At 48.5% G+C, this 25,494-nt stretch overlaps 1 protein-coding gene across 4 annotated transcripts; it reads left to right on the plus strand.

Moving 5' to 3' along the window:
* The first annotated feature begins 606 nt into the window (after positions 1 to 606).
* Positions 607 to 25,447, plus strand: SMPD4 (sphingomyelin phosphodiesterase 4). Of its 4 annotated transcripts, none has more exons than XM_061602962.1 (20): positions 607 to 1,300; positions 1,522 to 1,605; positions 4,555 to 4,641; positions 4,963 to 5,105; positions 5,297 to 5,372; positions 6,313 to 6,421; positions 7,039 to 7,091; positions 7,753 to 7,904; positions 9,268 to 9,400; positions 10,128 to 10,199; positions 14,312 to 14,401; positions 16,252 to 16,397; positions 17,104 to 17,194; positions 18,409 to 18,509; positions 19,084 to 19,247; positions 19,829 to 20,037; positions 20,377 to 20,610; positions 22,263 to 22,394; positions 22,893 to 23,021; positions 24,109 to 25,447. In XM_061602962.1, exons 2-20 carry the CDS (start codon positions 1,531 to 1,533, stop codon positions 24,433 to 24,435), a joined length of 2,523 nt encoding a protein of 840 aa, XP_061458946.1. In that variant the 5' UTR covers positions 607 to 1,300; positions 1,522 to 1,530; the 3' UTR covers positions 24,436 to 25,447. The 4 variants fall into 4 exon arrangements, with proteins under 4 accessions (XP_061458946.1, XP_061458944.1, XP_061458947.1 ...); XM_061602960.1 differs by having other exon boundaries at positions 608 to 1,348; XM_061602963.1 differs by lacking the exon at positions 14,312 to 14,401 and having other exon boundaries at positions 608 to 1,348.
* Positions 25,448 to 25,494: the final 47 nt, after the last annotated feature.

Genomic DNA, 25,494 nt, shown 5'->3' on the forward strand with positions numbered 1-25,494 from the left:
CTCCCACAACAACTGATATCTCTAGAAGCCAATCACCCTGAAAAGGGAGAAAGTTAGCTACTGGGAAGAGTCTTCTCAGTGGCCATCTCACCACTTTTCACTCTGATTGGCTCCAAGCAGCAGGAAAGGGCAAAGGAGCCTATTGGAACCCTTTTTCTTTCAAGATGATCACTCTGGCAGGATGCGGGGGGGGGCACGGGGCCCTGTTTCCAAAAAGGCAAGGGGTCTAAGACCCCCGCCCCACACCCTGGACGACTACACCCCTGGGGGAGGGGGCTGCTGCAGGCGAGGAGCCCAGGACGGATCCGAGGGCGGCCGGGAGGGGGATCCCCACCCTCGCCTTCGCGAACCAGCGGCGGGAGGCGGGCGCTGCGAGCCCGAGGCTGTCCCTCCGTCCCGCGCCACTGGGAGCGGCGGCCTCTTCCTCCCTCTGGCGGGGGACGCAGGAACGACTTCGGCTCCTGTCAGCCTTGGACTCGATTCGGTTCGATTCCACGGGAGGGGCGGGGGCGGCGCGAAGGCCGGCAAAAGTCCACCGTGGGCCGGTCTTGAGTTATGGGGGGATGAGATGGGGCGCCCGCGAGGGCGAGACCCCCCACCGGCCGGCCACTCCCCAAAGTCAGCAGGCAGGGGTGAAGGGTGCCCGATCCGAGCCCAGGCGCTGCGCCCTCCGCCCTAGCCAGGAGCGAGGGGAGCCGGGGAGGCCGAGCCACCGAGGGGCTGGATACTCCCCAGGGACGCATATTGAGGAGGGCGTTTAGATGAGGAGGAGGAGCCCCGCCGGCCGCCCAGGCAAGGCAGAGCAAAGCAGAGCGAGGCTGCGGGTCCGCGGCGGCTTTTGAAGGGGAGCTGCGCGCGCCCGGAAACCGGGGCGAAGCTGGTGATGGCCCGTCCTGCCTGCCCCCTCACCCCACCGGGCTTTCTTCTCCTAGTCCTGCTGCTGCTGCTGGACGGGGCAGCGCTTCCAGTGTCCCTCCGTCCGTCGCGAGAGCGGCCTCTGGGCTAACCGGGGCTCGCGATTCTTCCGTAGTTGCTGCAGAATGGCTGCTTCGCTTTGTTTTACTTCTGATGAAACGGAGGTGGGGGAAGGAAGGGCAGTTCTGACCCGGAAACTGGGGATTGCGCGGATCAGTCCGAAGTCTAGAAGCCCTTTCAGTCTCCCGGCACGAGGGCACTCGTCGCGACGTCACTTTAACGCGCCTGATGCATCTTGTAAGGGGAGGGCTGAGTGGTGACGCGTTTTACCTGGCGACGGAAGGCGAGAGCGGCGGAGCCATCGAAATGTTTGAGGCGGGACGAGGTGAGCGGCGCTGAGCGGCTCGCTGAGGAGGCGGAGAGGCAGGCGCAGGTGATCACAGCAGCCCTGCAAGGCAGGCGATCAGTCACAACAGCCCTGCAAGGCAGGCAGGCAGAACCTGGAAGGGTGGGAGGGGGCAGCGCTGCTGGCAACATCCCGCCCAGAAGGACAAGGCGGTTCCAGTTAACGGTTTCAGACCTCCCTTTCTCTCCTGTTCCTGGCAGGCTGCCGCGATGACGCCGCCCTTTGGGCACAGCCGAGGGGCAGAGGTGGCCACCCCTCCCTTTCCCCAGCCCAGTTACCTCCTGGTGAGTAGAGGGGCCTTGTGACTGGCAGTCCCGGGGCGGGGGCGTCCCTTGGGTCTTTTTCAGAGCTTTTACCGCCCGGAAGGGTAGAAGCCAGCAAAGGGGCAAGGCTGACCCACATCTTGGATGAAAACAGGTGAACCTGGGCACTACAGCGAGTGTAGTTTGCCTCCTGTGGGTAGTTGGCTACCCAGCCACAGTTGGGGCGCCAGTTTGTGCTGTTCTGATTATTTTAAAACAGTGTTGATAAAAAACAAAGATTTTTTTAAAAAATCCACTGAGAAGAGACTTCTAATATGCTTCCTTGTCTTTTCCTGTTGATTGGAGCCAATCAAGAGTGAAGGGAGGTGAATTAGATACAGAGAAGACTATTCTCAGTAGCTAACACAATCCCCTTTCATGCTTATTGGCTCCTAGGGATCTCTTGTGGTGGGAGAAGGCATTAACAAGGATATAATTCTCAGCAGCCAAAAAAAAAGGATAGGAAGGGGCATAGCTGTGAATATCATGAAAGAACGGTGCACTTCTGAATTTGCCACTACGCTACTGCTGAATATGTATTAAGGTTATATTAAACAATAATGTTAGAACAAATTAAACCAGAACTATCACTGGAAACTAAAATTATGACGCTGAGGTTATCATACTTTGGACACATAACGAGAAGTCATGATTCACTAGAAAAGACAATAATGCTGGGGAAAACCGAAGGGAGTAGAAAAAGAGGACGGCCAAACAAGAGGTGGATTGATTCCATAAAGGAAGCCACAGACCTGAACTTACAAGATCTGAACAGGGTGGTTTATGACAGATGCTATTGGAGGTCACCAATTCATAGGGTCGCCATAAGTCGTAATCAACTTGAAGGCATATAATAACAAACAGAAATGTACTTCTACTAAAAAAATAGAATCTTCCTCACTAGTGATTTAAACTGTGATTTAAATAATTAAGACTGAGTCCTTCAGAGAAGCGATTTAAGTCATGATTTAAATCAAATTGATTTAAATGAAATCAACCCTGTTTTAGAAGTCTGTGAGCCTTTGCACTACAGAGAGAGATGCAGGTTATGGTTTTCATCTAATGGTTCCTATTTGAATGCTGCTTTACGGAGGACAGGAGCAGAATAGTCTATTTCTTTGCATTGGTTTAAATGCCCTACATGTGGCTATATTCAGTTGGGAGCCAGAACTGCAGTTATAACTTAACTAGAATTGATGTGAGTCCTTGGGAAAAGCCCAGATATTTAAAAGGCTAAAGCTGGAAGCCTCCCTCCCTCACAGTTTATTTTTTTTAAATAAGATTTGTATACTGCTTAACTATAAATAAAACCTCTAAGTTTTATTCTAAAGAATAAAAAATATACATAGAAGTTGTCAATGAAAATCAACATTAAAAACAAGTTTATAAAAAGCAAAATGAAATAAAATCAGCAGCTAAAAGCATACATTATACACTAAATGTATGGACTAAAATATGCATCAACTTTACATATCTGGGTAGGCTTGCCTAAACAGAAATGTTTTTTAACAGATGCTGAAAAAAATACCTCAAAGGTGCCTGCCTGATGTCATTGGGCAGTGAGTTCCAAAGTATAGGTGCAGCCACACTAAAAGAATGATTCCTTAAAAGTGCAGAACAAGTTTAAATCCTCCTCCACGCAGCAGGGCCAAGATGCTGTTCTGGAAGGTCCAGAACACCTTCCTGGAGAAGAGCACAGCCCGGACATTTGGTCCAAGGCTTGCTTTGTTGCAGCAATACCAATACACTGAACTGTGGTCCAGGCAGAATGAAGGTGCTGCTGGTGGGTGGCTTGTCTGCCCAGTTGAATGGTATCTTACCTCTTTTGGAGGGATAGTGGTTAGAATGTTGGACTACGACCTGGGAGACCAGGGTTCGAATTCCCACACAGCCATGAAGTTCACTGGGTGACCTTGGGCCAGTCATGGCCTCTCAACCTCAGAGGGAGGCAATGGTAATTCCCCTCTGAATACCGCTTACCATGAAAACCCTATTCAGAGGGTCGCCATAAGTCGGAATCGACTTGAAGGCAGTCCATTTCCATTTGGAGGGGTTTACTTGATGATCAAGCGGTGCCCTTGGATTGAACACTCTCACTAGAGGAATGCCTTTTTATCAGCTTAGGTTGATGCCTGATCAGCTATCTGCTTGGCCCCAGTTATCAATACCCTCAGGTAACCTCCCATTTAGATTATTCCAAATGGGGCTGCCTTTGAAAACAATCCAGAAATTACAGTTAGTCCAAAATAGGGATGGGAGGCTGTTAATTGGGACTGGATGCTTTGATCACATTGCATCAGTAGACACTGGCTTCTGGTCTATTTCTGGGCCAAATTAAAAGTGTTGGTATTAACCTTTAAAAACCTAGTTCTTTAAAATTCAGCGGATGGTTACCAGGGAGGGGGGCCTTCTCAGCGGGAGCTGCCTGGCTCTGACAAATGCTGCCCCCCCCCTCCCCGGGCACCAGGCAAAGATGTTTTTATTCTCTCAGGCTTTTTGAGGGCTTCTTTTAGGCTTTTGAAGACTTCCTGAGGTTTTGGATTTCTGAACGTGTTTTTAAGAGCTCAATGTGCTGCGAGATTTATTGTATGGTTTGATTTTTTTAAAAATCTCTGCTATTTATTTTTATGCTGCATTTGTATTTTTATTGTCTGCACTGTATTTTAATTCTTTTGATGTAGGCTTCCTTGAGCACCTTGCTTATGGGGTGATATAGAAGTGACATAAATTTATTCAGTCACTATTTAGATATGTGGGCTAGCTACTGGGGGTCCCAATAGACCAGAGTCTGTGCTGTGAGTAGACCAGGGTTTAGATTCCTCACATCTACAATTTAACAGGCTGGGAATGAACTCTTTGCCTGTGCCTTCACTAAAGGTTCTTTGCCTTGTCTGGTAGAGGAGGCTTGATGCTTTCTTCTATTTAAAACAGGCTAGCTTAAAGGCTGACTGTCTGAACAAGCCTTTTGCCCAGAGGTGCCATGATCTCGTGACTGTCATTGAAGATTTTCCTGCCAAGGTAGGAGCTTACTACTTGTTCAGGCCTGTAATATCTCCTTGCTTGTTCCGTTTTGGAAAGCTATTGATATTCTCTGATGGACTACCTATAATGACAGGATAGGGCAGGCTGAGCTGTAGAGCCTCATTTACTGGAGTAACCCAGAGCAAGGCCCCATGTGTAAAACACACACAGTTGCTCCTCACATTGATTTTAAGGTGGGAAATGTCTTGCATGGTTTAAAGCCCCCGGGCAATCTTTGAATCAAACAATGTGTCATTGTTTTGATTTGTCCCATAACAGCTTTTCTCTCTCTCTCTTCATGCTACCTTCCCTTTCAAGGAGCTTCATGCCATCTTTCCCTGGCTGGTCGAGAGCATCTTTGGCAGCTTGGATGGCATCATTTTGGGTTGGAACCTTCGTTGTTTACAAGGAAGGACAAATCCTGTTGAGCACAACATTGCCCTTGACTTTCTTGATCCTGGGTGAGTTAGCTCATTCTGGAGGGTGGAAAGGGCTGTGATGCAATTCCGGTGCTGCGCTGGGCGGGGGGCTTCCAAATGCTTTTTTCCCTCTTACTGCTTGCTCTTTGTTGATATGTTTGCTGCCCTGGACGCCTTCAGGGGGAAGGGCAGGATATAAATTCAATTAATTGATGATGATGATAATTTTGCAGAGGCCCGATGATGAAGTTGGTTTACAAGCTCCAAGCTGAGGAGTACAGATATGATTTTCCTGTGTCTTACCTTCCTGTAAGTAACTGGGAAAGGATTTGATCTCGTGGTAAGATTCGCACACTACTTTCAATCCAGTATAAAATATGCAGTTTCACAACTGTTGCGGTCCAAATCATTTCCGTGGAAGTTCCATTGATTTCGTAGGAGCTTGCTGAGATTAAAATGTTATATTTGAAGCCTTTTTTCCTCTCTGAGGCACACAGATTTTGCCTAGTCTACAGCTCACTGAGCTGTGGGAGTTTAAGCCTAAACGATTGTGCTACACAGCAGGAGGAGAAGGCTGTGGGCTCCAAAGTGGCAGTTGGGTCTTACCTTTGCAGATTTCAGCCAGGCAGAAGTGTTTTCACAACTTAAGTGCTCTTTCAGTCTTCACGCACGTGCAGTATGTCTAACAGGCTGGTAAGTGCTGCTAGACTGCTAAGGGGAGGGGCAGCCTGATGGGACCAAGCGTCACCAGTCCTGAAAGCGCTGCACTGGCTGCAGGTGAACTACCAGACCCAATTTAGGGTATCAATCCTAGCACACGAAGCCCCATGTGGCTTGGGATCATGAACCGAAAAGAGCGCCTCTCCCGGCATCAGTCAGGCTGGATGCTGCGACTGGCAGATGCGGCCTTGTTGGCAGTCCTGCCACTGGGGCAGCCCGGTTGGTTCCCCACCTGCAGAGCGCCTCCCAGGTGAGGTGCATCTCTCTCCCTCATTATTTTCTTTGAGGAAGAATTTAAAAACATTATTGTTTATCCAGGCATTGGTTGGCTGAAAGACACTGTTCCTTCCAACCCTGAAAATGCTGGCTGAGGGAGTGTTTTTAACTGTTTTCAGAACGCCTTTTTAAAAAATTGTTGATGTGTTTGCCACCCTAGGGTCCTTCAGGAGCAAGAGTGGGATATAAAACGAATGAATGAATTAGTAACACACATCTTCTAAGCAGGACCATTGTTTGCCTGTCTTTTCAGGGCCCAGTGAAGGCCTCAATACAAGAACGGATTTTACCAGAATGTTCGTTGTACCACAACAAGGTCCAGTTTCCTCCATCTGGAGGCCTGAGCTTGAACTTGGCCCTGAGTATCCTTTGGGTGATATCTACAGAATCATACTAAGCATCTGGTGATAAGAGGAAGGCCAACCCGATTCTTGCTCCCTTCCATCCCCATCCTGGGCCCTCAGATTAGCCAGGCCCTGACTCTGCTGGTGAGCAAAGGGAAAGGTAGGCCGGCTGTGTGCCCAGCATGCTCCCTCTCCAAGGTCCCCCGAGACAGGCTGTGCAGCTGCACATCCTGCGCATACATTGCAAAGCGTCTCTCCATGCAAGACGCCTCCAAGGAAGTCACACCTGGCTGGCTTCTCTGAGTGCAAATGAATTTAAAGCCTTCTAGCTGCTTGGGGAGTGCTTATGCTTCCACCTGCTTCCCTGCATTTCTGGAGGAAGGTCTTGTGGTTCGTTGTGTGGCTGCAGCCTGTGAACTTTCCTTGTGGTCAGAGCAGCTGTCTTGTTTGTCCTTCGGTGTTTGAGTGTCTTCCATGAAAAAGAAAAGGCTCAGTTGCTAAAAAACCTGAGGATAGAATAATCCACCAGCTTGTGTAATTGTCACTGTGTAAGTGGATAGTGTTAAAAGGCCAAGAATTGCCTCTGATGCTGCTTCCTGTTTTCAGTTGGACTTTGCCCTTGACTCTGCCGCCAGATCCCTTTGAATATTACATGTTCTACTTGGCGATAAGTCTGATCACAGTGAGGGTAAATACAACCAAACGTCTTCCTTCAACATCTTGCCTCCTGTTTGCTCTGCTAATGAGACTGGAAGTTGCTGCAGAGTTATGTGCCCCTCACAGATTATGCTTTGCCAACACCCCTCCCCCTGCATGCTCACCATGATATTTGGTGGTGAAAAGTCTATATTTGTATCAATAGCTTTTTGAAGTGCTTGAAACACTCCCATCTGTCTCTCTTGTCCTTGGCATTCAGCCTCTCACCTGAACCCTTTGAACTTAGCAGAGAGTCCTCTACCAGTGGTGGGAAGGGTAGCCTAAACAAGTGGAGAGAGCGGGGGACTGAACCCTGCAGAACTACTCCTCCTAGCATGTCCTCACTGGGCTGGCTGCTGTTATCTTGCTCTAAGGAGGCCTTATTTGGGTACCAGGCCTGGTTCTCGCTAAAAACCAGACCGGCTGGTAAATCCTGTGCATGGACCACTCCAGGTTGTTCCAGGTGGCAGCTGCTGTAATGGAATGTTCCTCCTGAGGAAAATGGGGGAGGAGCCCCATTGCAGCGTGATGGAGAGTTCTGAGTGCATGTGTGTGTGTTTCAGGCTCATTCCCCTGGGGTCTTCGTTTGAGTTGGTGCCACAAGAGAATTGGTTTTGGGAGTTGACTTGGCTCTTTCTCTTTCTGTGTCGCAGAATATCCCCCCGGCCTATCACATCAGCATGTCAAACAGTGCTTACTTCATCCTGGTGGATCGGTACTTGAAGTGGTTCCTGCCCACCGAAGGGAGTGTCCTTCCACCCCCTTCCTCTGACGCGGGAGGGGCTGTTCCATCCGCTGCTCCCAGGTGAGGACTTGTCCTGCTTCTCCAGACGGCGTCCAAAGGTGGATGTCTTAGTTTCCTGACCCACAGTATAGCTCGAGTGGCTGCATTAAACCTCCTATAGAACCAAGACCAAGCCCATTATTGGAGAGGGGTGAATAGAGTGTTCTTAGGTGGTCTGACATCACGTGGGATATATCGCCATCTAGCGTCCAAAGGCAAGAATGGATCGAAGTCAAGACCTGGGGCATCAAGCCCCTCCCACCTCAGTTCATTCCTGAGGAGACCGAAGTGAGAGACATATCTGAAAAGACAGAAAAGGCCAACGGGCCTAACAGCAAGGAAACAGTGTCCCAAAACATGACCCAAAGATCGCAAGCATATTAAACAAGTCCAAATTGGTCTTGACTTGGCAAAAAAGTTTAAATATTATAACTCTGAAGAGTGATAATTGGTAAGGTAACAAAAAACCCCAATATCCTCCAAAAGGGGAGGGCCGTGATGTCGGACCACCTATTAATCAGTCATAGCCAGCAGCCTCTGAAGTCGGGACAGACACAGAGGGGAAAGGGCAAATCACAGGCAGAGTGAAGGCTTAGCTTTTGGTTTCAGGTTCAATTCAGGCTCTCAAGTTCAGTTTTAATCTGAAGTGCACGTATAGACCTCGGTTCACTTCAGCTTTTAGTTTGCTTTTAAAAACCTGGAGTGTGCAAAGTGTACAAGCAGGCAGGCATAGCATTGTGTAATAGCCCTTTGCGTTTCCAGAGGGGCTCTAATTGCCCACATCGCTTTAATCCCCATACTTTGCCCGCTTCTCTGATCTAAAGCCGCAGCAATCCCATTCTGTGGAAACCCAGAAAATAACGGTGGGAGAGCGCTCTTGCGCCCGCTTGTCCTGCTGGTAGGCCTTCCCCCACTGGGGCACCTGGTTGATGGTTCTGGCTAGAAGGGGCCCCTTGACCTGACCCAGCAGCCTCTGGGCTCTTCTGCAGCTGTCTTCACGTGCTTCTTTAGAGTATGTGCCTGAAGCACTTGGTCATTCTCATTTCTTTTAGAGTTGAGGGTAACGGACTCCGATGGCAATCATGGGGCTGCCGTTCAGGGTGCCACTACTGCCTGCTGACTTGGTTGGGAGAAGCAGCTGGTACCATAGAATTCACACAGTTACTCAGTGGAGCCTTTAAGGGGCTGACGCCAAGATGGCTGCCTTTGGCCTTATTCCTCAGCTTCTTTTACACTGTGGGGGTGGTGATGATGCAAGCATTTGCGTGGAACGTTTGCTTGCTCCAGTTTCAAGGGGTTTCAAGCTCTGGCTCCTGCCTCTATAATCATCCTGGTTGGATGATCTTTTCTGGTTTTTTTAATTGTCTCTTCTCCTTCCTTCAAGATCTCCTGCAATGACTTTCAGCTCTTATGGGATGTATCCAACAAGCCTTCTGAAGAGGCATGTTGCTCACCAGACTTCGGTGAATGCAGACCCTGCCTCCCAGGAGATCTGGAGGTCGGAAACCTTGCTTCAGGTGTGCCTGGGAGGGAGCTGCTGGTGCAGCGGCTGTGGGGCCTGCCTGCTGCTGTCCCCTGTGGCTTTGCCCTGGTATGGCAAGCTGGGCTGGGAAATTGTGCCGGCTCAGTAGGATGGAAGGGAGGGCAGATGCTTCCACAGCGCCGGGTCCGCTGACTGGCGGGGCCTGGGCAGCCAGGGAGACACCCTTTAAGGAAAAGAGCAGGTTGCTGTGGCTGTGGCAGAGGGACGTGGGCTTTGCAGTCCTCCCGGTGTTCCTGGATTCTCAGCTCCCCATCGCCCCGACCTTTGGCCATGCTGGCTGCTGGGGTTTGGGAGTCCAACAGCATCTGAAGGGCTGCAGATATCCACCCCCCTGGTGTCAGTCAAAATTTGCTGATGTGGCTCTGATGAACTGATTCTGTCCCAAGGGGCTCAGTGAATTGAAGAGGCTTTTTGAGGACTTTTGGGTGAGCCCTCGTTGCAGTTTCCTGCTGTTCTGTACCGTCCTTATCCTTGCCAGCCCCTGCCCCCAAATTCCAAACTCTGTTAAGGCCTGATTTGGAGAAACAAAGTCAGCCGACAAACCTGGTCTCTTGACCTTGCTGCATCAGACCAAATCTGCATGATGTCCCACATAGCCCAGTCCAGCCCAGGAGCAGAGAGCATCATCCTCAAGGCTGGCTGTGGCTGTGGCTGGTGCTTCAGTTCTGTTTCACCAGCTGATCACATCCTTCTCTTCCCAGGTTTTTGTGGAAATGTGGCTTCATCATTACTCCCTGGACATGTACCAGAAAATGCAGTCCCCTCACATCAAGGTAATGGGCTGCTGTGCTTGGGCATCTTCTGCTTGCTGCCTTCTCAGTTTGGCTGGTGGCAAAATGTTGCTGCTGCCGCCGCCGCTGCAAGTTGCCCAGAGTTCTTGTACCTCGGTGGCACTGTGTGCCACAAGCAGGACTTCCAGGGTCGCCCAAAGTGTCTGCTTCCTGCCAGCTGGACTTCCTTTCATGGCACAATTCAAAAGCGTAACTTTGCTTTGTCTTGTGCTGCACTTAATGGCAAGAGCTTTAGGTTAGGGAAGATTAATGGCCCTTTTAAAAATCAAATTGGGGTGGAACTGTGCGGCCTGCTAACATATCTTATTTATTTATTACATTTTTATCCCACTGTTCTTCCAAGGAGCTCAAGGTGGTGTACACGGTTCCCCCCCTCCTTGTTTTATCTATCCACACTACAACCCTGTGAGGTAGGTTAGGCTGAAAGAGGGTGACTGGCCCAAGATTACCACCCAGTGAACTTCATGGCTAAGGGGGGATTTGAACCGTGGTCTCCCAGGTCTTAGTCTCCACACCACCACTGGCTCTCTTGCTTGACACAGAAGCTCCAGCCAGTGGGAAAAGGCTACTGTGAATGTCTGCGAGTAGCTCATCCCTTACAATACTCTGTGTCACTCGAGTTAGAAATGGCTAAAACTGTCTGACAGGAAAGTAATGTGTTTGGCAGGAGGTTTTGGGGAGGCACAAATGAAGCCCCCAGTATGATGATCCTTCTGGGAAGCATTGCTGGAACTCTGTGGATCAAGGGGCCTCTTTATTTATTTATTTATTTAAAATTTGGAGTTACTCTGCGGGCAATTTGGGAGCGGTAACCCTGGATCATCCCTGACCCTCCTTGCTAGTAAGGTTTATGTTGCCCTTTCAAACGTTCACTGTGAGTGTTGTCGTAGGCCTTTAAAGAAACCCTGTGAGGTTAGGGTTGGACTAATGCCAAATGGGAGTCTCTTGCATAGGACGCCCGGGACAAATTGGGGACTCTGCTGGTAGCCCACCTAGCCTGCTGCCTGAGCTGATGGAGACGGTCTCTGAGTCGGTGTTGGGAACCCTCGAAATGATACTTCCAGGGGATGTCGATTTCCATGGCTGTTCAGTACTTCGTGGCTGCCCTCACAGGGCCATCACATGAAGTGCCAGGTCATGCTCTTGATTTGGTTTCCTTGACTGGCCAGGAGGATAGCAGTCTGACAGCAGTGGAGTTCACACATTGTTGTGGTTGGGTCATTTCCTCCTGAGGTGTAGCCGTTCAGCTGCCTTTCCCCTCTGCAGAGGTGGGTGGGTGGGAGCTGGAGGTAAATTGGTTCCGACTCCAGGGGGCTCTTGTGGATTTTCCTGCTGGTGTGCCTTGACCCAAGAAGATCCCAGCTGCGGTATGCTGAGCTCTTCTCCATTTGGCTGTGCGAAAGAAAGGGAGGCGAGGCAGGTAGCTACGAATGGTTATGGAATGCTCTCCCGAGAGGCCCACATGACAGCTGCATAATGGTCTTCTTGGAACTAGGTGAAGACCTCTCTATTTCCCCAGGATTTCCAGTTCTTTAAAAACCCACATTTTAGTGTTTTGTAGATTAGCGCCCCCCCCCTTTGCTGGTTTTATTTTGATATTCTAATGGTGCTTTAAAATTTGTTTGTTGTCCATGCTGTTGTATTTTATATATTATGCTTTAAATTTTATTTTCTGTATACCACCCAGAGAGCTACTCCTTCATGGGTTGTATAAAAATGTTGCAAGGAAATAAAATCCACCATTGTGCTGCTGAGGAGTGGGGAGCAGGTCTTGCTTTAGTGGAGATTTGAACTGGAAACAAGAGCATTTTATTTTACTGGGTTTCTTCCTGCCCTTTACCGTAAGGTCTTGGGTTCATACATAAGCAATACAACTTAAAAAAACACAAGTAAAGTTGCCAGCCTAGAACAGTCATGCATTAATTAACTGCAAGCCCAGGTGGGTGAAAGGAGGGGGGACATTCTGCTGTTTGGGTTTTTTAAAATATCATTGCCAGACGTGACGCTTTCACCTGCAAGTGCTCTGGCCACTGAGCCTGAGGAAACGCTGGATGTTTACAGAAGGGAGGAGGTGAGCTGCGAGTGTTGGGATGAGCAGCCTGGGCTTGCTGGGTTCTCTGATAACTAATACGCCTCCTCATGTTGCAACGTATGGGTGAAAACAAAGCTCTCTTCTGTTGCAACATTAAAAACTGCAGCAGTGGTTCCCAAATGTCCCCCCCCCCCCCGCAACGGATCGTTTGAAAGTTGCTGACGATCTTGGCGGGACCGCTTCGTGCTTTTTTCCTGCCTTTTTATTGCTTCTTTTATTTCTGATATTGTGATTTATTGTGTCACAATTTGCATTACATAGAGTGCAATACAAGACATGACAGAAGCAGTAAAAATATAGTTAAAATTAATGTGACTATTAATGCAGACATGCTGTGGATCACCAGGGGAAGCTCGCAGACCACAGCCTGAGAACCCCTGAAGTGCAGTAATCCTTGATTCTGGCTCCTAGAAGCCCGTCAAATGTGGTTGTTCCTTCAGTCCCATAACAGGTGAGGCTGGCTGGCTTTAAACAAGGGGAGAGACTCCAGCTCCTCCAAGAGCCCCACCCTGGGTTACGGCAGGGCACTCATGTCTGCCACCCGCCTGGAGATGAGAAGGGCCTTTTCTTGATGCTGTGAATGTGGGCTGGGTGGGTCGCAGAGGTCTTATCCTGTAGAGAGCATGTCCAGGGTGTGGGGGTGCATGGTGGGGGGGCACAGGGGGACACAAATATACTCCAAGCCCATCCTGGAAGCATGAGCCATGCATGGCTGGAATATGTTAATTGAACCTCACATTTTAGCCAAAATTGGCTCTCCAAGTGGCTTGCAGCTGTGAAAACCACCCCAGGTTCCAGGGTCTTCACTCTGGGCGGGAGAACAAGATGCTGCAGGGATTGGCTGCTGGAAAAAACCTGTCCCTTAAAGGAGCAGCCTATAAAATGGCTGGTTTACTTAAGTTTCAATAGTGGTGATGCACTCCTACGTTTTTAACATCTGTAATGGCTTTTACAGCCAGCTACTCTTTGTTGTGCTTCCGCATTTGAGAGTCTAGGATCAGTGATCCAATAAGAGCAGAAGGCATGGGGCTCAGCCTTTTTAGATCTTGGGGATGCACGCTTTGTGATCAGGCTGTCCTTGTCTTACAGTGAATCAAATCTAACTTGAATATTTTCTTTTAATATTTTCATGGAGCGTGACAAGTTCCAGGTCATAGAATCATAGATCCACAGTTGCAGATTCTACAATGCAGGGAAAAAATGTTTGAATTGGTGTTTGATGAAATCCTATAGTGGCTTGAAATCCTTGGTGCCTCCCAGGCCACATACCCTTTATTTGTTGCAATCTTGACGGTGGCTGCTTGACCTTTTCTTTACCCTGTTTTGCCCTCTCAGCCTGAATTCAGCTTCAAGGTGTTCAGTCGCTTGGTGTCCCGGCAAAGCTTGACAGTCAATATCTGTGATTTAGCATTCCTGGAATCCCTTTTATTAACTTAGAATTGTGACACCTGCTGCAAAGTCTTGAACCACCTCTAGAGCTCTAGGAGCCAAAATGTGCATCTCCGTCTTGTGCCAGAATTGCCTTGCTGGTTGGAACCAGCATCTCTCCAGTCCTGCTGTTTTGAGGCAGATGCCCCTAGGAAGCCCCAGGCAGAAGCCTGCCTGCAGTGGTGTCCCCAGTCCTTCCTTCCCAATACCTCTCTGCTGCTTCCCCCGCCTCTTTGAAAGTATCCAAGTTTTCCAAAGCAGTTCAGTGTTTTCAGTTCCAGACAAGAGTCTACATTTTGAAAATGTTTATGCCACATGAGCAAAGAGGCAGACTTTGATTGGGCCTGTTTTGAGCCAAGAGTTTGACGCTCCCAGTAGTGGGGAAGAGCGGACTCTGCAGGCCATTGTTGCTGTTGCGTGTCCCTGTTATCATTGGATGCATTTGTGATTCATTCTTCAGTTTTGTTTTGCGCCTTGTCCCTCCTTCCTGGGCTCATTCTCACTGTTTGTTTCTTCCTGTTTCTTTCCATTTTTGTGCCTGCCTTCCCTGCCCCCCTTTTGTGTTGTCTCTCAGCTGGAGGTTCTTCACTACCGCCTCAGTCTGTCCAGCACTCACCACAGTAATCCTGTCCACTCCAGCCGCCAGGCCCTCCATACATATCAAGTATTTTCATTTTTTCTTTTTTCATTTCATTTTTTTTGTGTGAAAAAATGTATGTCCTTCACAAAATTTGCAGTGTGTGGGGTGGGCAGCCATGGGGTGCGGGAACGTCCGGTCTGTGGTGTTGTGTGCTGTTGGTGTGAGGAGGCTTCTGAGAGTGATATGGATCTGGGTCCCAGGGAGCACAAGGGCTAGCCAAAGCCAAGCCCAGATGGCAGGTGCCCCCAAAGACCAATCATTCCCAGGCAGCAACAATCACCTGTGATGCTCCGCCCAGAAGTGGGGAGGGGGGGATGCATTGTGCTTTTCCCTTTTGTGTAATTGGCCGAGTCGGCAGGAGGTGTCTTCGGTGCCTTCAGCCCTTGACTGCTGAGAGTTGCTGCTGCTTTGCTAGGCAATGTGTCTGTCCAGGTAGACCAGGTGTTAATGAGTCTTCACTTAAAAGACACTCCACTGGCAGGCTGTCCACCCAAACTCCTAAAATGCTCCAGTGGGTGTCTGCTGAGAAGGAAGACCTTCAAGGCCCAGCATAGCTTGGAGCAGGGATGGGGGGCCTGTGGAGCCCTCCCAGCGGTGCTGGACTCCCATGCGGGTTGCTGGGAGTCCCGGCAATATCTGGGCTAGGGAGCAGCAGAGTCTGCCTCACCAGTAGTTAGGAAAGCAACAGCTTGTAATGCCCCATTGCCACAGAGGCTTGCTTTGCAAACTGCTGTGCGCCATTTTCTTGCTGTGCTCCAGTCAATAAGAGCAGCTCGGGGACAGCATGCCCCTTGCCTTGACAAATTGTTTGTGTCTGTATCATATGTAGACATATACGTACATTGTCACAATCCACCTCTATTGAAGTGCAGCTGCCCAGGACTAAAAATCCCATGCACAATTTGAAATGGCTCTTCTGGGGTTGCATGTTTTCAGATTGTGAAAAAAATGCATGCTCAATCACTCTTGTTGGAATAGTTCTTCTTCAGTTTCTTGCTTCTCTTCAATTCCTTGGTTGTGTCTGGGCTAATCAAAAGAGCACTGTGGGTAGCATTGGTTCCTGAGAGTCTTGACTTCCTTTTCAAGAGCAACTTTCTAGTGATTGTGGCTTAAAACCAGTGTTTTAAAATGTGTTTGTGGCATTGTCTTAGGTTCTGGGAATTTCTTTCCTTAGTGTACATCACTTTAAACTTCCTTACGCTGAATTGCTTTTGCTATCTAACTGCCCATTCACCCAGTTTGGAGAGATCTTTTTGGAGCTCCTCACAATCCCTTTTTGCTTTACCAGTCTACTTGGTATCATTAACAAACTTGGCCATCTTGCTGCTCTTCCCTAAGATGTTTTACGTACAAGTTGGAAAGCGCCACTCCACCTTTGGGATGCCCTCTTCTTTCATCCCTCCATTGGGAGAACTGCCCATTTATTCCTGCTCTCTGCTTCCTGTTCCTTAACTCTGTTGGTCCAGAAGAGGGTCCAGCTTGGTGTCCTGTGACTGCTAATCTTTGGTGGATGGGTTGATGTTGTGCTTTTGCTCTTTCTGCATGAGGGGTACCTTGGAGAACAATTGACCAGTTGTGCCCAGTAGGTCAAAATAGTTGTGGCCATTTTGAGCACATAAGTAATAGCTGTAGCGGAATGAGCTCCTCGCTTCCTTCTTAGTAGTATCCACAGCTACCTTTCTACTTGGGATGGAAATGGGGATACTTTTCACTTTTGGGCTGTCTGATTTTGTTGGCCAGGAACTAAACTGTGGACACCTTTTTGCCGTCTACTGTAGTCCTTGAGCGCACTCTCTTTCTCTCTCTCTCTCTCTCCCCCCCGGCCTTCCTCTCTGGCGGGGAGAGGACTCCTCCTCCTCCTGCTTCTAATCCAGGAGCAGTTCAAGCCAACTGAGGAGCATGTCCTGGTTATCCGACTGCTCGTGAAGCACCTCCACGCTTTCAGCAGCAGCCTGAAGCCGGATCTGGTTTCTCCCTCTGGGCACTCGCACACGGCCAGTCCATTGGAGGAATTCAAAAGGTAGGTAGGTTTGCTTGTTCTTGGGCTGGTCAGGCTGTGGGTCAGAACCCTGAACAGCAAAGCTGAGTTTGGCGTGAATGTACAGGACAATTTGTGCAGGTTTTGCTGAAGAGGGTTCAAAAACTTTAAATTCATTGGGGATTTTAGAGAAACAAGAAGTGTAGATTTTTATTCAGATAGCAGTCAGTGTCTCACTGTCTCCCCCGCTCCCAGTTATAGTTTTCCCCCTTCATGAAGGATTGCTCCTGTGAGACACAGCATTGCAGGGCAGGTGAGGGTAAAGAAGCTCTCCTTGCCTTCAGTAGCTCTGCTATTTATTTCTTGTCTCCACCCTGCTAAACTAATCCCCTACTCTTTAGTGGACTGCCATCTCTTGGGGGTAGCTCTGGGTTTCCTGCTTTGACTAGGAGGCCTGCAAGGGCCCCTCCAGCACTCATAATTTTTGCTCTGTGAATCCCGTCTCTGTTCCCTGAAGAAGAGAGGATGGAATATCCCCCTCCCCATATGACATAAGCTAAATCTAAAACGCATCTTAAAATTTCCAGGATTGCTCAGGAAGAAAATCATGTCAGTTTTAACTATTTTTACTTATGGACACCTCCTATGTGGTGCATTTAACTAGAGAAGAGTCTCTCTGAGTTTCCGTCCCCCAATGTACTCCTTGCCTGTTGTTTTGCTTATCTTATGGGGCCTCATGTGTTTGCAGGATCGTGATTCCCCGGTTTGTTCAGCAAAAACTCTACATTTTTCTGCAGCACTGCTTTGGCCACTGGCCTCTGGACGCCTCTTTCAGAGCTGTACGTACTTGTTTGAATGTTCTGTTTGTGTGTGGACCTTGCTGAACTGGAGACTGTGACAGGGTGACTGCAGTATGAATTGCAGACAGGGACTTCAAATGGCGAGTTGCAAGTTCTTGTATAATACGGGAATGTTGCCTTGTGTGTTAAAGTGGGATCAAGTTGGTAGCCCTCCTAAAGCAAAGGAGAAAACCTGAAAACGTCATTGTCTTTTTGTCAAAGGCTTAGAAATGCAACTGGTGCCTGCGCTGGCATCCCGGTGGATAAGGACAACTCGGAATCTGTAGTGCCCAGTTTTTCTGTTCTTGCATGTTTGCTTCTTATTGGCCAACCCTGTTCTTCAAAATGGTTTTTCACCTGCCCCCATCACCCAAAACTGAGACAGAAAGTACTGTGGATGCCCAGGCGGGCTTTGTGGGTCCAGCTAGTACACTGAATCTTGAGGTCCAGCTTCATAGCCTAACTCAACTTTTGGAATTGCTCTGGGCCTTCAGCAAGTTATGCATTCTTGGCCTTGCCCTCCCCTTTCCACCCCCACAAGTTAAAAAAAATGGGATCAGTTGTTCCCTCCCTTTCAGCGCTCTTGTGAGGGAAGAAAACATGAAGGAGGAGATGCAAATATGAGCCTGGAACAGTTTGCTTTTGCACTGCAGCACTTGGCAGGAGCTGCCTGGGAGGAGGGTGGCAGGCCCAGGTTTTTCAAAATGTACGATTACTTTTCATTGTACACATTTCTTACCTGCTCTTCATTGCAAATGCAATTCCAGAATGGCTTACAAATTAAAATACATCCAGAAGCAGCCTAGAGGTGCAAAACAAGTGAGCATAGTTACAAGCAGCCAACTAAACTAAGCATCAGCGCTGCCACTAGAGCCCACCAAAGGCCTTCAGCTGGTCTTGAAAGGTTAATAAAAGAGTGGGTGCCAGGCACCTCTCAGAGGTCAGGAAGCTTCAAAGCTGGGGTGCCACTACCAAGAAGGCTCTCCCTCATATTCCCGTGGAATGGAGCTCCATGAATGACTGCATAGCTAAGATCCCACAGTTCATCAAGGAAGCTTTTGGTGCAAGCCCCTCTCTAGCTGTGTGTGTGGGGGAAGTGCCAGGAGGACAAGGAGGTGAGCCATATTTTCATAAAGTGACCCTTCTGGAAAGCTAGTTGCTGAGCAGGGCTTTTAAGAAATAACTGTTTTGAGAAACTGAACTTGTTTCCCCAGGTTCTAGAGATGTGGCTAAGCTACCTGCAGCCTTGGAGATATGCCCCTGAGAAACCCCTTCAGAGTGCAGACTATCTGCCTCGCAGCGTGCCAGAGAAATGGTGAGTGTTGGGCTAGTCCAAGTCACTACCTGACTCCTGCCCCAGAGACTGTTTTTTGTAGATCTGATGGGGATCATTCCCTGGTTCCTGAAGCAAGCAAGTTGGAGTTTTGGGTGATGGCTCCAGGCTAACCTTCCCCAACCTGGTGCCCTCCAGATATTTTGGATTACAGGAAGACTGATTGGGGCAATGACCTTTTGCCACTGATGACTGCTTGTGTCCCTGTTCTGGATTACGGATGACGGCAGTGATAGCGGGTGGCCAGGCAAAGAAGCTTTGATGTGTTAGGCTTGTCCCTGACTCCTCTTCTCATCTGTGCCCTTGCTAGCAAAGGACGTCACTGTGGAAGTAAGGAGAGGACCTGCCACTGGCATGAGGTGTCTCGCTAAGCCTGGTCTCCATACGTTCTTGCCTGTTTTGGGTGGTGGTGGAATGCATGTTATCTCCAATTGCAGATGCTCACAGTTTAATCACAGTAGCTTAACTGACCGGCATGGAGTGGGAAGAGCAGCTGTTTTGCTGGCTACGTGACTTGTCCCTTTTGTTCTCAGAACGATTCTTCTTCTCTTAAAAGGGCTACCTTTGTTCAGGAGAACCTGCTGATGTACACCAAACTCTTTGTTGGCTTCCTGAATCGAGCTCTCCGCACAGACTTGGTCAGCCCCAAGAATGCCTTGATGGTATTCAGGGTGGCCAAAGTTTTTGCTCAGCCCAACCTTGCTGAAATGATCCAGAAAGGTAAAATGGGTAACATCAGAAGTCTCCCTCCTTTCTGCCCTGACAGGCTTTGTGCCGTTTTTCCTTTGGCAAATAGGAGAAGTCATCTGGTGGGGGCAGATGAGATGAGATATCTGTCTGACTTGGTTGCTTCTCTAAATTCCTCCCGAAAAGCTCCTGGTGTGAGAGCCATTGTCCCAGTGAGCAAAATGGCTGAGCAAGAACTCGAAACTCAGTCTCCCACGTCCAAATCCTACATGGCAGCCTTCCACAACTTGGTGCCCTCCGGATAGTTTGGACTCCGGCTCCAATCAGCCCTAGCATCGTACAGCCACGGGGACTGGGACTGATGGAAGTTGGGGCCCTCCATATGGTTTGGACTCCAGGCTGGAGAAGGCTGCCACATGGTATCACATTGGTCAAAGTCTTTGTCTCCCAAATGCAGCAGGTAAGTTGCTGCAAAAGCCCTTTCTTTGTGGCTGCTGGTCCCAGATGGAGGGCAGTGAGGCCATCCTGCAGCTGACCCCCTTCTGTCCCTGCCCCGCCTCATCACAATATGAGGGCAATTGAAGAAGCGTTCGTTTCATGCCCTCACTTTGCAGGAGAGCAGCTCTTTCTGGAAACGGACCTTGCCCTTCCGCACCGCCAGCACCGTCTCTTTGTGAGTCCCTCCTCTCTTGGCGGGAGCTTCCTGTCAACCCGGACTCCAACAATCACAGATGCTTCGTTTAAAGTGAAAAGTCACGTTTACAGCCTTGAAGGACAGGACTTCCAGTACAAGCAGATGTTTGGGCCAGAAGTCAGGAGTCTGGTAAGCTGCTGTCTTGGTAGTCACAGTCCTTTGCTGGTGCCAAATCAAATGCGTTGCTTAACTGGGAGTTTTGGGAGAGTGTAGTCTCATCCTGATAGGACCTTTGCAAATAGGGCTTTTTTTTTCTTTGTGCCACAGTGACTTCAAATGATTTGCAAACCAGAAGTCTACAACCACCGGCACTTAGGCATGGCTTGTTTCTCATCTCTTAATGCTGCTGCTTCCCACAATGCTGTCAGTTTCTCCTGCTGTGTGCTTGGTCATCACGGCTGACTACTAGCGCATGATTTATCTTTTCAGGACCTTTGTCTAGTTGCTTGTCTTGCTGTGTTTTATCAGGTGTTACGATTGGCCCAGCTAATTGGGCAGGCCCAGCAGACAGCCAAATCCATATCGGACCACTCTGTGGAGGCCATAACCGGCCGCTCCATTCTTTCCTGGTTCCGCTTTGGGCCAGCTGACTTGAATGGCTCCTACACAGGCAATGACTTGGATGAAATTGGACAAGACAGTATTAAAAAAACAGATGAATACTTGGAGAAGGCCCTGGAATACTTGTGTCAGATATTTCGGGTATGGTAACTTCTGTTTTCCAGAGATCTGTATTTGGGATGCAGTGTGGTCTGTTTAATGCAGGGGTGGGCAACCTTTGTGGGGTTGAAGGCCGTATTCCCTCATGAGAAAATGGTGGGGGCTATATACTGCCAGTCCTCTTTTCATTCTCTATCTCCATTTATTTATATATATACACACACAACCTCCCTCGCTCTCCCTGTGTGGACCTCTGACCCTTCATGATTTATTTATTTATTTATTTAATTACATATCTAGACCGCCCTATAGCAGAAAGCTCTCAGGGCGGTGTACAACAAATAAAATCACATTAAAATATGAGCAAGTGTGAAAAATATAACATGATAAAAATCCGAAATAGAATTGCCATTGAGTTTATAAATTAAAATCCATATTAGGTTTAAAATCAAATTTAAAATGTTTAAAAAGCCTGGGCGAAAAGGTAGGTTTTTACCTGGCGCCGAAAAGATAACAAAGAAGGCGCCAGGCGTATCTCGTCTGGGAGGGCATTCCATAGTTCGGGGGCCACCACCGAGAAGGCCCTAGATCTAGTTGTTGATCTCCGGGCCTCTTTATGAGTTGGGACCCGGAGAAGAGCCTTCGACATCGAGCGTAGTGAACGGGTAGGTACATAGCGAGAGAGGCGTTCCACCAGGTATTGCGGTCCGATGCCGTTTAGGGCTTTATAGGTAAGAACCAACACTTTGAATCTGGCCCGGAAACATATCGGTAGCCAGTGCAGCTGTGCCAGGACAGGTGTTATATGGTCAAATTTCTTTGTCCCAGTGAGAACTCTGGCCGCAGCATTTTGCACTATCTGAAGTTTCCGAACCGTCTTCACAGGTAGCCCCACGTAGAGTGCATTACAGTAGTCCAATCTAGAGGTTACCATAGCATGGATAACTTCATGACATCCCTTCATGATGCCATGGCAAGGGACAGAAGAGGCAGGAGGAAGGCAGCCAGACAGCCAGGCACAGTGCACACACGACCCCACCTGCCCCATTCTACAAATCATGCCTGTGCCTGGCTGAACAGAGCTCTCCACGCTGCCCTCTGTGTTTTGAGTTGCTGCTTCCTGCTGGCTCTTATGTCTCTTGGCGCAGGAGTGCTGCATGTGGCCTGAGGGTTGCCCACATCTGGTTTAGCTGTCAGGGGTGGAGATTTCCCTTTCGTACAACTTGTGTTTCCTCTCTTTTCTTTAATGGAATTGAGAGACAAGCTCTTGAAAAAGTGTTTATTTAGCAGCCCTAATAATTTTTTGTGTGGTGGTGGTGGTCACTTTGAGGCATCTTGTCTGTAGGCCCTACAGCTCTCTAGCTCTGAGAGTTGGCTGCTTTGTTGTTCCAAGAAGGGACTACAAAGAAGTTTTGAACTGACAGGAGAGAAAGTGAAGGGTTGTGCCTGTGGTGGGCGACAAATTTGTTCCCTCCCTGTGGTGGTATGATCCAAGCCTTTCCCTCTTTGCACAGCGATATGCTGGATGCCTCTCTCTGCTCATGCTAGAGGGGGAGTGTTTGGAGTGGCTTGGATGGACTAATGGATAGAGTGGAAATGACTGTGTGTTTGGGTTGCTTGGCTACTGAGAGGTGTCCCCTTGCCTTTTTGGTGCATAGTAATTATGTGACCCTTTTTAAAAAAATGTTTGCCAGTTGAATGAAGCCCAGCTGAGCCAGCTGATGTGGAATTGGGGGACGGCTCAAGATAACAATGGGAAGCAGCAGCTTCCAGACTGCATTGAGAGTGAAGACAGGCTGATTCTCACACCCCTCGGCAGGTACCAGGTAAGGGGGTGGCTGGCCCAGCCAGTCTTGCCAAGTTGAAGTCAACATTCATTTTTCATTAGACTTGTGAGTAGTTGAAAATTGTGTCCAGACCACAGGCCAAAACATCATTTGTTCAACATGCCTTTGAAGACTTTCTGAGGTTCAGAGAGATGCCACTTCTCCCAAACTTCCCTGCCCCGACCCCAGTAGAATTACAGTTGAGTTTTTTTGTTATACTCTTGTCTTTCTAAGAAGTATAAGACTCACAATTGAAAATCCACTGGGAAAAGTGAGAGAACAACCCATTGGAGTTGGGTCTAATAGAATCTACAAGCCATGTGAATCAACGATCATATTCAGCAGTTGTGTTGGTCTGTTGCTCTAATCTTGCCCGAGTCCTCACTGTAGCACCTTTAGGACTTAACAAGTCTACAATTGCCTCACTTGTGTAGCTCTAACAGCTCAGAAAATAGTCTTGAGGCTCAAAGCCTTTAAGGGTACAACTTCTTCTCCTAGATCATCAACGGTCTACGCAGGTTTCAGGTGGAGTACCAGGGAGATCCTGAGCTTCAGCCCATCCGAAGTTATGAAAGCACCACTCTTGTGAGAGTGCTTTTTCGGCTGTCCTCGGCTATTAATGAACGAGTAAGTGCTGTGGAAAACCTCCCCACTTCCCATTCATAGTCACTTCTCTTCTGCAGAAGTCTTCGCTCTGTGTGTTATTTCCACAATGCTGGTCCAGGTCCTTTTTGTTCAGAAAATCTACACCTCATCTTTGTTAGTTGCCTCTCATGGCAGCTTGCAAGCAATGGGTTGCAATCATACACCTCTACCCCACCCCTTTGTCTTCTGGATGATGCCAGAGTAGTCCTGGAGCAAATGGCAGTTGAGGTCAAGAGTTCTTTCTGGCAGGGAAGAAACAACTGCTCTGGCCTGTGAATGGGGCCAGGGTGGTCTTCCCCTTCCCATGATCATCTTCTTGGAAGGTGGGAGGTGCAGCCTCCCAGTGGTCTCCTGACCGGCGACATGGGACAGAGAATGAATTTATCCCTTAATGGTGTCTGAGCCTGGGTGTGCTCTGCTCTCAAAAGGTATTAATCCCACTCTAGCAAAGTTAGCATTCTCTTGCCAGGGAATTGCTGGTGCGCTTGACAGCTTGGAACATCTCTGACAGAGTGCAATTTATTCTTTACTCTTGTGTTTCCCTAACACCCTAATTGGAGGGCTCCTTTTCTAGAGTCAAAGTGGCCCTGCACGTTGGACAGAGTAGACTGGAGCAGTTAGTTCCTTGCCAAGGAGACCTCATAAAACTTCTAATAAAGCCATGTCCAGGGTTGTACTGCCTTATTTAGTTTTGTTTCCCTGGCAGCCTTTCGCTGCTAGGACGGTGCGCAGTGCATGTAAGACCTTCCCTCCTTTAAATCTAGACCAGCATCTTGTTTCCAACAGTGGCAAGCCAGATACCTCTGAGAAGCCCACAACCAAGACAGGAGGGAAATGGCCTCCTCCCCTTGCCTCTGGGCCTGGAGGTATCAAACAGCCCTCATGGCTAGTCTATCCTCCATGAACTTGTCTAATGCCAACTCTAAATTTTGTGTTGGCAGATTCCCTAATTTAACTGTACTTCGTGAAGAAGTACTTCTCCTGTCTGTCATGAATTTCCCACTATTCAGACAAAAATGTTTTATGAAACATTTATTTGTGTGTTGAGAACTTTTCCCCCCATTTTTAGTTTGCAGATCAAATGGAGAGACTCTGTGCCAAAGATAATTTCCTTGGCAGCTTCTGCCGCTATCATCTCACCAACCCCTTTCTTATGGAGAAGGCCAGGCACAGCCCACTGACCAGGCAGAGGCTGGGCCAGATTCACCAACCGAGAGTCAGCCTGAGATTTCTGGCAAGCTACAGGACTCTCCTTTCTTTACTCATGGCATACTTCATTGCCTCATGGTTCTGCATCAGTCCATTGACCTGCACCTTCCTCCTCCTCCTTGGATACCTTTTCTATGCTGTAGTCATGACTTTCTTGACTGAAAAGAGAAAGCCTCACCAACGCTGACGTTTTTGCTTTCATCCATATTGCTAAATAGAACCCCTCCCCTAAGATTGGGGGCTTGGAAAAGAGGTTGTGGCTAAAGCAACACAGAACTTTGATTTGGGCATCTTACCTCGTGTTTAAAACTTTTAAATACTTTTAAATTAAGCGGAACAGATTTGTGAACAGAAGGTTCTACTTCTCTAACTGTCAAAGCGATGCTAATCTGTAAATTCTGTTTTGATATACACCTTTTTTAAAAAATAAAAATACAGGTTATAGGAAAAGCTTTGGTGGGGAGGGAAATGTTACCTAGGTGGAATTTGAGGATGACTCTGAAAGCAGCAGCTCAGAAGAGCAGAGCTTCTGGATAACAGCAGCTTTTAAGCACGCCACACAGGTGTGCATGCTGTACTGTCCCTTCCATTGTAATGGGGCTTATAGAGGACATGTTCATAACAGGGCTGTCCTTTCACTGAAAACTTGTGCTCAGTTTGGTAATCAGTTTCACTACCGGTAACTGCCTTCTCTATGTCCATTTACTTTGGTCTCATAAGTTGCGTAAGAACAATTTGGTAAACAAGCTCTCTTAAGTTTTGGGGCCTCCTGACATGTTCAATTCTTATGGAGAGCTTTGTCTTGAAAGTGGATCTCTGGATGTGTTTTTAAAGCACATTCTGATGGAATCATGCAAATGCTTTGCTAAACATCTGGTCACAATTCGACCCACACTTACTGTACCATCAACAATTCTGCTCCAAGTGCATTGACCACCATACATGATGAAGCAGCAACAAGGTGCAAGATTAGGAGGTGGGATGTTGCTGAGCAATTAGGTTAGCTTTATTAGGAAGCTGAGGGAGCAGTGAGAAGAGGAAATATTATTTTCACAGAGGTACTGGAGAGCGCTCTGAATGTAAGTGCCTAGCTCCTGGGTCAGAGCAAAGGCTTGCCTAGTCCAATATTGTGCAGGCAGCCCCCGAGTACGACGACGCGCTCCTCACGTGTAACCCGGGCGAGTGGCGGTCAGGCTTGGCTATAGGAGGTCAAGGGCCAAGTTGTCATTGCTAGTGGCCCTTCCTT

The sequence above is a fragment of the Rhineura floridana genome, chromosome 19 (genome assembly GCF_030035675.1).
Source record: "Rhineura floridana isolate rRhiFlo1 chromosome 19, rRhiFlo1.hap2, whole genome shotgun sequence".
In the NCBI taxonomy this organism is placed as follows: domain Eukaryota; kingdom Metazoa; phylum Chordata; class Lepidosauria; order Squamata; family Rhineuridae; genus Rhineura; species Rhineura floridana.

Coding starts and splice junctions, on each gene's coding strand:
- SMPD4 (XM_061602962.1), top strand. CDS start 1,531: ATGACGCCGCCCTTTGGGCACAGCCGAGGGGCAGAGGTGGCCACCCCT. Junction 4,642..4,962: donor TTGAAGATTTTCCTGCCAAG/GTAGGAGCTTAC, acceptor TTCCCTTTCAAG/GAGCTTCATGCCATCTTTCC. Junction 7,092..7,752: donor TAAGTCTGATCACAGTGAGG/GTAAATACAACC, acceptor TCTGTGTCGCAG/AATATCCCCCCGGCCTATCA.